The following is a 12,174-nucleotide window of genomic DNA, read 5'->3' as shown; positions in this document are numbered from 1 at the left end:
ATCAATTCCTCAATAAATTTTTTTAATTCATGTTGGTTTCTATGTAATATAGTCATCCTGATTGCTACTTCCTATGCTATAAATACTTCTTCATCATCATCACAATCAACAGGGTTTAATTGTGGTTTATTGATTTATTGATATTGGGTATGTTTTACTCTTCCTTTGTATTATGTATTCTTAATTCCCATGATTCTTGATTATTCCTATTCATTACCCTTTTGATTTCATTCTGCTTTGAACATGCTACCTAATTCACGTTTTCATTACTCTTTTGATTTCATTCTAGGGTTTCTTCATCATCATCATAATCACCAGGGTATAATTGTGGTCTAACTGGTTGACAATTAGGTTTAATTCCCTTAGGTATAGATTTACAGGTTAAAATTACACCACATTACCTCACGTTTCGGTTGAAGAATCTTGAAAACAAAAGTGGCCCCTTTTTCATAGGTTTAAGAAATTTTGTGACATTGTTGTTTGATTTAGAATTTTAGTTGTTTGAAGATATGAAAATGAAGTTAGCTGTTGTTGGATTTGGTCAGCAGTTGCTCGACGTCTGCTTTTTTTCTATTTTTTTTTTTTCATATATGAAGTCAGGTTTTATTAGTTTGAGTTTATAGTTGGTTTTAAGTTGTCTGGTTCACCGTTATATTCGGCCCGTTTTGATGAAAATTTTGGCTTGCTAATTCGCGTTTTCTTTGCTCTTTTGATTTCATCCCGTTTTGAACATGTTACCTGATTCACCTTTAAATTTGGTTTCATTATGGTATATTGGTTGACAATTAGGTTTGATTCTCTTAGGTACCATAACATTGATTCAGAGAACTCGACTTTAAAGATATTTACATGTTAAAATTACATCAGATTAGCTCAGCTTCACCATGAATCCACCTTGGGTTTTGTTTCTCAACACTTTTATTCATATGTCTAAGTTCCACTAATTTTTATATGCTTTACATAAATTTTAGTTACTTGTAACTGTCCTGGTGATACGATCTAGCTATGCCATGTAGTTGTTATATTGACTTCTAGTGTTGACTCCTAATCTTTTATATAACAATTCATGGTTTTTCTATTACAGCACGTCAAGTACGTCTATACCGAGGCAGGTTTACCCCCTCGCTTCCTTGAACCCGTACCAAGGAAACTGGACCATTAAAGTGCGTCTCACGGCTAAAGGTCCCATGCGTCACTACAACAACACACGCGGTGAAGGCTATGTTTTTAGTGTCGAGCTAACTGACGACGACGTAAGTTTCCGTTATCTCAATCCTCATTATATATTATTACAAACATATGGAGATTATAACAAATATAATTATAGGGTACTCAAATTCAAGCAACCATGTTTAACACCGCTGCAAGGAATTTTTTTGAAGTATTCGATCTGGGGAAAGTTTACTACATATCGAGCGGATACTTAAAAAGGGCTAACAAAATATACAATCGTGTAGACAATGATTATGAAATGACCTTGAATGAAAATTCACAAGTGGAGGAGGCAGTTAACGAAACAGTTTTAATCTCAGAAACAAAGTTCAACTTTGTCCCAACTGATCAACTAGGCCAATATCTACATAAAAAAGAACTGATTGGTATTAAACTTTTAGTATATCTTTGTATTTTCATAGAATTACAATTTGAAATCTTTAATTTATTAAGTAAATATGTTCCTTTACTTACAATTTTACCTCCTTCAATTATTAAGTGCAGATGTTATTGGTTTCGTACAACATGTATCATCATCTATGAGCATCCGAAGGAAAGTTGATAACAAGATCGTTCCAAAACGTGACATAACTATAACCGATGACACGTAACACCACTTTTATAAGCCGCTTTACCATTTATATCCCCTTTTATACGTGCGTCCGGTTTGCTTGTTGATCTTTCAGGATGAAGTCAGTAATTGTATCTTTGTGGGGCCCCCTTGCCACCGGCATTGGTAACAAACTGCTGGACATGTTTGACGCCTCACCCATTGTTGCAATCAAATCGTTAAGAATATCTGGTTTTGGAGGTAATCCATAAAGCCAACCTATGTACATCTTAAATGCACATGCTTACATACCATATTTAATTACGTCTTGCTTATTTGTTGTTGATTATTTGGTTTAGGTATAACATTGTCAACAATCACCAACACTATCATCGACATAAACCCAAACAGCCCTGAGTCACATAAACTAAAAACATGGTATGGTTCAGAAGGAAGCACCACGAAATTTGAATCTGTGGGGTCCACTTTCAAAACTGGGCTTATAAATGATGCCCCGTCGATGTACTCTGATCACGTGGGACTCGACTACATAACAAACAACCCGTCTTTGGGTGAAGCAAAGTTATTAGCTTCCGACAACCTATCACCTAAAATGTCACAAGTAACAATAATGTCATCCAACATCATACCAAGTTTTACTTATTATGTTAGCCTAACAGTTACATTTGTCTTGTAGCCTGTATATTACACTACACGTGCATTCATGAGTTTCATCAAGACTAACCAACCCATGTATTATCACGCCTGCAAAACTTGCAACAAAAAACTTACTAATAATGTTGGTTCCGGTTACTCATGTGAAATGTGCAAAACAACACAAACCGACTCTAACTTGAGGTGTGTGCAACTATAATGATTTTGACGACTACTAATCATGGCCATGACATGTACATAATTGGTTGATATTACAGGTATGTTGTGTCAGCCAAGTTCTCAGACACCAATGGTGAAGCTTGGATGTCTCTTTTTGCTGACGAGGCAGAAACCATAATAGGCTGCTCTGCTGCTGAACTTGAAAACATGAAGTCAAAGGTAAATCCTAAAAAAACTAAAACAACTGCTATTTTAGCAACATATTGTCCAATCAATACTGCTAACTGATTCGAACATTTAATAGTATGATCTCCTTACACAAACTTATTTCGTTAATATTCAGATTTTATGTTAGTTTAGTTTTGTACGATACAATACTGAATGGTTATATTGGATTTCTTATTTATCAATATGCTAAAATAATGAAGACATAGATCTGCACTACTCATCTGCATATTGGCATGTGTTATATATATATATTTTTAAATACAGTTGGTTTTCCTCTTGTTATGTAATTTGAATAATTAATACTGTTTGAATATCACTTTTGTAAATTTTGTTACCATTGCAAACAGTTATTAATAATTATAACAACCAAGTCAGATTTTATTAGTGACTATAGCATCTTATTTGTTAATACGCCATATCACATGCTTGGGTGACTATTAGGCACACATTCAGGTTTCTAATTCTCCTTTCAACTGCTTATAGGACGATGGAAGCGCTTATCAAACACAACTTAAGAAAGCAACATGGGTCCCACATGTTTTTCGTTTGATGGTTGCACCACAGGAGTACAATAATGACAAAAGACAGAGGATTACTGTGAAGATTGTTAGCCCGATTGATTATGCGGCTGAATATAAGTTCCTGCTGGATGATATATCTTCAACGCAATCTTGATACACATTTGTTTGTGCATTTGCATTTTAGAAAACGAAATCGTAAGATGCTGGTCCTACTTTTGTTACCATCTATCGTTATTTTTTATTTCAAATGCTTGTTACCTAGCTTATAGAAGGACGTTTACCAGCAATTTGCATGGTTTTTATTTAATAGAAACTCATCTGTTACATAAAAAAATTGATTTCCAAAAGGAGTATTAAGTAGCCAACTTGCACTTTAACCTATTCGAGAGTGGTTAGAAGCTCGAATAAAGTCAATCCCAAACCATAACTGATTTAATTAGGTCCACCCAAACTTGACATAATTACTTTAACTAAGCCCACTTGCACGAGTTGCACTTTAACTTATTCGAGAACGAGTTTTTAAAAACTTAAATAAGGACAAACATAAGCCAATAGTAATTTAATAAAGGAACTTCTCTCAAACTTCACAAACTGAATTTAACTAAGCCTGCTTGTATATTATTTGTATAACTGTCACAAGTTTTGTTTGTATGTAACATAAATATTATTATATACAAAATTATGTTATGATAACTAAACAGGTAAAAATAGTGAGCTGATATATGATCGGCTCAAGTTATGGGGAAACGAAATTGAACGAACCAATAAATGTTGTATTCAAACGAAACATGCCAAGATATGGCATTTTAGGGTGAAACAGGCCAAAAGCTGGTGTATTAAAATGAAACAAGTCAGATCATAGTGAATGGAAACGAAAATGGTCAACATATAGTTAACTGGTATATAAATGAGTCTATATATGGTGTATTAAATTGAAACGGGTCAATATATGAGCAGGTCAAAATACGAGTAAACTAAATTAAACGGATCAAAATACGTTGTATTAAAATAGAACATGCAAAACTATGTAATTTTAAGATGAAACGCACCAAAATCTGGTGTATTAAAATGAGACAGGTCAAAACATAGTAACTTAAAACGAAAAGCTTCAAAATATAGTTAACTGATATATAAACGAGTCGAAATATGGTGTATAAAAATGAAACGGGTCAAAAAGATAACGAATTGGTGATAAGCAATCCAGGTAGTGAATTAAAATTTAACAGGTCCAACTAGGCGCTTTAATTGATTCTGTTCAAACTGCTCATCATATAATCAAACGGGCCATCTAGTTTTCCAGTTCATTGATGCGTTCTGCTGTTGTTAATCACTTAGTATGTGACGTCTTATTTGTCATATTAAAATGGTCAAAATATAGTTAACTGGTATATAAACGAGTCCAGATATGGTGTATTAAATTGAAACGGGCCAATATATGAACAGGTCAAAATACGAGGAAACTAAATTAAACGGATCAAAATACGTTGTATTAAAATAAAACATGCAAAAATATGTAATTTTAAGATGAAACCCACCAAAATCTGGTGTATTAAAATGAGACGGATCAAAACATAGTGAGTTAAAACGAAAACCTTCAAAATATAGTTAACTGATATATATAAACGAGTCCAAATATGGTGCATAAAAATGAAACGGGTCAAAAGATAATGAATTGGTGATAAGCAATCCAGGTAGTTAATAGGCCCTTTAAGTGATTCCGTTCAAACAGGTCATCATATAGCCAAACGGGCCATCTGGTTTTCCAGTTCATTGATGCGTTCTGCTGTTAATCATTTAGTATGTGACATCTTATTTGTTATATTATATGTTGGGGGCTCGCAGCCATTTGTAACAATAGTCAACATAGTCGAGACGAATACGATTTGATCACCCTTTCTAAATTATGTATTACTCTGCACCAAAGGATTAACTTTAATACATACATTCCTCTATCCATTCAACCATGAACTATTCATAATGTTTAATCACCAAAAAATGAATGAACAGTGAGTTTACCTTGGTGTAAGAACAATGTCGACCCGCCCGTAAATTTTAGGCCATCACCATGATTCAACCAACCATACTGCAGCTGGTTTTGGGTTTTTTTTTCTCCAAACTGTAATTCATATGTCTATTTCAACTCATTCGATACAAGTCGTAGAGATAGCTCAACTAAGTGTCGCCTTGAAACATATGATAGTTGTAACTGTCCTTTTAAGTCTTTATATGTTTTACACAAATTTTAGTTGTCATTATTTGTAACAAAATTTTTTGTGATTTAGATATATTATTTTGGATACATGATACAATGCTGATGATGCGTTTTGGTTATGCCATGTTATTGTTATATTGACTTCTATTGTTGACTCTTAATCTTTTATATAGTAATAATTCATGGTCTTTTACTTTTTATATGTTGTTTCCTACATCTGAGTCTGTTTTATTTTGTTTTGGTTATCTGTTTCATTTTCATACTTAACGAGTACTTTTCTCAAAGTTACATACTAGCCAATTTATAAAGGATCAATATTCATGACATATGTGTGATTCACATACCTTGAAACTTTTTTTTTAATTTTGAAAATAACATAACCTTACTGTTTTTTTTAAAAAACATAAAATATGTGATGTTATATTGTTATATCCTCTTGGTATGTATTTGTGTTTGTTCAGGTAAATGCTGAATTGAAGACTCCAATCAAGCCGGCTGTTACAAGGAGTCAAGTTGACCAATTGAATGTTACCTTCCTACATCATTGTGCAATCAAGGCTCCATAAAATCAATTTTCTGTTATAAACAACCCATTAATATGCAATTCCCATTAATATGCAATTGAATGCTATTCAAAGATGGAAATCAATTGAACAGTTTGCAGTCACACCTTTCCTATAAGTATGCCCACTGTTTGCAGTCAAGCTCCACCCCCCTTCCAACGATCTCATGAAAGCAGGAACGTTTTCATTCTCTCCTATTTCCTTTAAGTATATTCGGTTAAATTGCACGTATGATGTTGTTGATTTGAAATAAATATAGCCTCCGGTCAGCATAAGGTTTGATTGTTTTTTAGTTGCTAACCGACAAATACTTGGCTCCAATGTTAGGTATTTCACTTTTAAATTGGGTAAAATTGTGGTTAATTGGTGGATAATTAGTTATAATTTTCATAGGTTTTCATTGTTGCCTTCATACTTTGATTCACTTTATATATGGTTGGATAAACAATATCTTAGGAAGCCTAGTGCTTTTTGTTGTAGTTATAGTGTTGCAATTTGCAACATTTAGATGGGCAGTTTCAATATCTTTGTGCAGATGTTGACATAAGCTGTTACATAATACTTAACTACTGCCTTCTCAAATCAAAAATTATTTCATGCATTATTTCAAAACTCATAACACATAGTTTTCAGACAAAACAAACCTATTTTACATATTCATTGTCACCGTTTTTAGTAATTTTCTGATGTGATATTCAATCCCCTTGCTTTATTCGATATTTAAGTAACACTTACCATAGTAACTGGATATATTAAAATACACTTGGGGTTGTATTGTCACCAACCATTGTTACATCCCCTTTTGTTTCTCTTTTGTTGTTCATACGCTACCTCTATGTGCACAGTTCTAGGGACCCATCCAACCATGCCTGACTTAACAGCAGAACTCATTGTCTTTTGCATACTGTCTTGCCTCTTGGCAAAGGATGTTGCTACCTGTAAGAGCGTGTGCAAGCAATGGCATGCTCTACTATCAACACCTGAGTTTCAAACGACTCACTACTCCCGTTCGTCGCTTCCAAATAATCAACGAACATTGTTAGCTCGTGATTTTGACTGCGCCATTTACAGAATGGACTTCTAAACTGTTGACTATGTGCTAGACAGTATCATACCATACCCATTCGGACAGAACACTACAAACGTAGCTATACTAGGGCATTTGGATGGTTTGCTATGTGTTTGTTTATGCGACACCAAAGAGTTGTTCCTTTGGAACCCGACGACTGCTGCATACAAATGTTTAGCCACCACTAATGGCCAAGGGTTGTATGAAGACATTGCAGATGCGGTTGGCTTTTACAATGTCCCGTCTAACGACTACAACGTACTACATGTAAAACGAGCATCCGGCGTCCTTTCAGCCCATATTTACTCTAGGCATTCCGGAAGATGGAGAAACTTACACTTCCAATGCGATAATGAATACGCAAAGCGCGATTACTATTGGTCACCTGGAACTGTATGTGGCAACAACTTGTACTTCACGGTTTACGAATGTTGGGCTGTTGGTACAAATGTGGTTATTGGTTTTGATATGACAACGGAGCAGGTCATCGAGTTACCCTTCCCTACGGTCCCACCATCAGGAATTTTCCAAGGCATTCTGTCAACCGTTCACAATTCCCTTCATATGCTTCTTACAACCGGCATGCAAGAGATGACGCTTCAACTTTGGTCACTCCAAGGGGAACACTGGGTCCCAAAATTCTCATGTCCACCAATCCCTCCAATACCCTTATTAGTGTGGGTAAACATTACACATTACATGACAACTGGAAGGTGGTTTGTTATGAGTGGGGCAAGGAAGCTTTATGAATTCCTGGATGAGATCAACCCCTTAACCCGTTTCTACACAGTGAGTTGGTTTCGCGGAAATATCGGAGCGGTGTTTGTTCATACGATTGTCTCACCAGCTATTTGATTTGCATCTGTTGCTTCTTGTCAGTGGGTTGTCACGTGATTTTATTAGGCTATCAATGTTTTGCTTCCACACACTGGCCTGAAAACATGTTACCATGAAACATATGTCATCTCTTTAATGTTACTTTGATTTAATAAACATGATATTGATAAATCTTTACCGTCATTGAGTGATTGCAATGCCACGTGACAGTATACTATGACACTATATTCAAACGATAAAACCATAAATGACAACAAGATAATAAGCATATATGGAATTTATTACTATTTTATTGGCCTGTAATCATTTTACTCCGCCTTTTTGCCACAAACTTTATCAACACTTCCTAATTTGTCATTACTGAAATTGCATTAGGTTGCTGCATTTGATTAGATGCAAAACATGCTATGTTATATTTGATGTTTTCACATACGTATACCTTTTGACAAATGTTCAATTGATAGTTTTAAATGCCATTATGAGATTGAACTTCAAGCCTTGATATACATGGTTTTTATATTTTAAAAAAAGAGATTAGGTAAACATTTAAGGATACTAATATTACTTCGTTTGGTGCTTCATGTTTCTTTTTCCATACTATCCTATTAAAAGCATGATTCTCATGTGTATTGGTACACCACTTTGAAGTTTATCAATATCGTTGAATATTGTAATTTCGTAGGTTTTATAAAACTTCACCATCAGCGGCAAAAAAAGGACTACGATCCAGATCAGGACACACGGAACCACTCAAAATGAGTAGCCGGTATAAAAGAGATAACCCTGACCCAAACCGTGCACGTGAGTTACGTAGTCAGCGTAACAAGAGATATCATGCTTCACTTAGGTTGAGGAACCAATTGTGCCCCACCGGAGTAGGCGAAACAAGCGGACCATCAACGCCTATGGTTACTCCAAGCCAAATGGATGCCCCCCCACCAGAACAACAAAGTTAGTACTTCCCTAAACAACAACCGCTATAATCACTTTATGCTATCGACAATATTGCTAACCACACCAAATTACTTAGGCGACCAGCAAACAACACAACCACTTCAGTGTCAGCAGCAATGTGTTACTCATGAACCACGAGAAGAACCTGTTACCTACACCACCCATCCAGCCACCTACCCTGGCAATGCAACTACTGATGCACTACCAACATCTGCCACACCTAACACTCTGAATCCACTCCAATCAGCAGCTATTGGAGAAGGTTGTTTTCTCGTACATATCAACAATACATACAATAAAGTTACCCGGATCTAACTTTTAACTCACTTTACAGGGATTGAAAACAGTGACCCGTACAGCTTTGTGTATGACGGTGTACCCGCAGCCCATCGTCTACTAAAGGACCGAACTCCTTGCAGCCATTGTGGTGCGAAGCTTCTACAGTTTGAGTTCCCAACATTTTGTTGCATGAATGGGAAAACGTTATTGGCAGAAACGTTGATACCACCTGAACTACACACGTTATTCACCTCCTAAAATGACATTGGCAAGGTTTTTAGGGAAAACATCAGGGCTTACAACACAAACTTTGCTTTCGCATCAATGGGCGTGTCGTTGGATGAGACGGTGAACAGCATGAGAGCCGGCGTGTACACCTTCTGTGTACATAAGGGGATATACCACCACGTTGACCAACTGGTTTCTCGTGACGGAACACCCAGGTACTTACAGTTGTATTTCTATGACCCTGACACGGAGCTTCGTCATCGGCTGGAATGGCCAAATCTGGATCGCATAATCACGGAAATGCTAACACGTGCCCTTTCCGCAAATCCATACGCCCTTACTTTTCGAAGGCTCTTAGAGTTGGGCCCCCTTGACAATTACAGGGTCACTTTAAATGCTTCAGTAGGGCTGGACCAGCGTGTTTACAACCGTCCCACAACATCAGAGGTCGCTGGTATTTGGGTAGAAGGAAATGATGACATAACGGCGATTAACAGAAGCATCGTCGTCTACGGCAGGTCTGACTACAAATAGCAAATTCAACCTCACTCCGGTTGCTACGACCCACTGTCGTACCCCCTATTCTTCCCAAATGGAGAGTCGGGATGGCATCCGCGCATACCCCGTCATGGAATGGCCCTTACGAAAACACCCACCAATGTCGGGCACCTGTATGACGACACAGAAGGTACACGAATATCCTTGCACACCCGCACACAACGAAACATGTATCACTTATAAAATACCATATACTCACTTTTTACATTCCGTTACGCAGAAACACCAGAAAATGGCAATAGGAACACAGTTACTATGAGAGAATACTACTCCTACAAATTCCAGATCCGTCCAGCTGAAAATGCCATCCTGCTCGGCGGCAGATTGACGCAACAGTTTACAGTGGACGTATACATCAAATTGGAGACGTCACGTTTACAATTCTGTCAACACAACCAAACACGAATAAAGCCGATTTGTACCAAGGAATTGTTGATTGCGTCAATGCTGGGGACGTGCGCCCAACACAGGTTGGCAAGCGAATTGTGCTACCCGCGTCTTTCATCGGTGGACCTCGAGACATGCGTCGCAGGTACCTCGACGCAATGACATTGGTACAAGATGACAGAAAACCTGATATTTTCCTCACCATGACATGTAACCCACACTGGCCAGAAATATGCGACAACTTAAAGCCAGGACAGACGGTCCAAGATCGTCCGGACCTCGTTTCCCGTGTGTTTCGTGCTAAACTCGAGGATCTTAAAGAACAACTTTTCAAAAAACACATCCTTGGTGCAATCAAGGACCAAGTCCACGTAATCGAATTCCAAAAACGTGGCCTGCCGCATGCACATTTTCTACTTGTAATGTACCCACACCACAAAATCCATACCCCGGACCAATATGACACATTTGTCTGTGCCGAAATCCCTGACCCACAAACGCATCCAGTCTTACATAACCTTGTGGTAGCACATATGATGCATGAACCCTGTGGCAACCTAAAACCAACCAGCCACTGCATGGAAGGTGAGAAAAAAAAGTGTCAGTCTCGGTACCCAAAACAATTTAATGAAAATACAACCAAAGGGGAAGACGCGTATCCATTGTATAGAAGAAGGAACACGGGGATGCAAGTACAAGTTAGAAACAACATGCTAGACAACAGATGGGTTGTCCCATATAATCCAAAACTCCTGATGATGTTCAACTCCCATATGAATGTTGAAATCTGATCAAGTATCAAATCAGTTAAATACCTATAAAATACGTCTACAAGGGACACGACAAGCAAGTTATACAAATAGACCCAGATGCCCGTGACGTTGTGATCAATGAAATAAAACGCTATCAAGACGCCCGGTACGTCTCGGCCCCCGAAGCATTGTGGTGTACATTTTCCTTCCCCCTTTCCCAAATCTACCCACCAGTTTTAGTGTTGCAATTACACCTCCCAAATAATCACATGGTCAGGTTTACTAACAATGACAAAATGTCAGACGTCGTAGCACGAGAGAGGGAGAAGAAAACAATGCTCACGACCTTTTTTGAGAAAAACCAATCGGACACGTCGTCCAGGGCCTATTTGTACAGAGATTTCCCAAAGTTCTTCACATGGAATGGTAGATTAGGGCGTTGGAATCGTCGTACAAGAAAGACACAAAGAGGAAGAATTGTCTCAGCAAACCCTGCAGAAGGCGAACGCTACCACTTAAGGTTGCTTCTTACGCATGTTCGGGCCCTACCTCATTCGATGACCTTCGCACTGTTAACGGTGTTCAACACACAACATTTCGCAAAGCGGCTCTTGAAATGGGATTAATCGATAACGACACAACCCTGTCACAGTGCCTAGCAGAAGCGGCTGTTTTCAACTTTCCAACGGCCCTACGACGATTATTTGCAATCATTTTGAAATTCTGCCGGCCAGGAGATGTCCGTCAACTATGGACGACCCACTATGACAATTTTTCTGAAGACCATCGCCGAAACTCCCAAAACAACTCTCACATTCAGTATATGGTTCTAAACGAAATTGGTAACTTCTTTCATTCAATGGGGAAAACACTGCAACAGTACGACCTACCACGCATTATGCATCCAATGAACTTCCAAACAACCGTACAACGTGAAATACAAGAAGAGTACAGTGTAGTTGTAGACCCGTCGCACCTTCAGGCCCAAGA

At 37.6% G+C, this 12,174-nt stretch overlaps 2 protein-coding genes across 2 annotated transcripts; both read left to right on the top strand.

Annotated features, from left to right (window-relative positions):
- The first annotated feature begins 731 nt into the window (after nt 1-731).
- On the top strand, nt 732-3,499 carry LOC143624645 (replication protein A 70 kDa DNA-binding subunit B-like). Its single transcript, XM_077095224.1, has 9 exons — nt 732-769; nt 1,085-1,253; nt 1,328-1,598; nt 1,717-1,819; nt 1,899-2,023; nt 2,122-2,351; nt 2,460-2,620; nt 2,695-2,815; nt 3,308-3,499. Exons 1-9 carry the CDS (start codon nt 732-734, stop codon nt 3,497-3,499), a joined length of 1,410 nt encoding a protein of 469 aa, XP_076951339.1.
- Nucleotides 3,500-6,985: 3,486 nt separating this feature from the next.
- LOC143624644 (putative F-box protein At3g16210) lies at nt 6,986-8,044 on the top strand. Its single transcript, XM_077095222.1, has 2 exons — nt 6,986-7,127; nt 7,224-8,044. The coding sequence occupies exons 1-2, from the start codon at nt 6,986-6,988 to the stop codon at nt 8,042-8,044; spliced, it is 963 nt and encodes a 320-aa protein (XP_076951337.1).
- Nucleotides 8,045-12,174: the final 4,130 nt, after the last annotated feature.

The sequence above is a fragment of the Bidens hawaiensis genome, unplaced genomic scaffold (assembly GCF_021521415.1).
Source record: "Bidens hawaiensis isolate Kalapana, Puna unplaced genomic scaffold, B.hawaiensis_p1.1 tig00003902_1, whole genome shotgun sequence".
Classification (NCBI taxonomy): Eukaryota; Viridiplantae; Streptophyta; class Magnoliopsida; order Asterales; family Asteraceae; genus Bidens; species Bidens hawaiensis.
Note: the sequence above shows the minus strand (reverse complement) of the source record. Positions and strands in the feature narration are given on the sequence as shown.

Bases quoted from the DNA above. Each gene is read 5' to 3' on its own strand.
- LOC143624644 (XM_077095222.1), top strand. From the start codon at position 6,986: ATGCCTGACTTAACAGCAGAACTCATTGTCTTTTGCATACTGTCTTGC. The intron at 7,128-7,223 runs GTTCGTCGCTTC...ACTATGTGCTAG, and splicing joins TCAAACGACTCACTACTCCC to ACAGTATCATACCATACCCA.
- LOC143624645 (XM_077095224.1), top strand. From the start codon at position 732: ATGTTACCTGATTCACCTTTAAATTTGGTTTCATTATG. The intron at 1,820-1,898 runs GTAACACCACTT...TTGATCTTTCAG, and splicing joins ATAACTATAACCGATGACAC to GATGAAGTCAGTAATTGTAT. The intron at 2,816-3,307 runs GTAAATCCTAAA...AACTGCTTATAG, and splicing joins TTGAAAACATGAAGTCAAAG to GACGATGGAAGCGCTTATCA.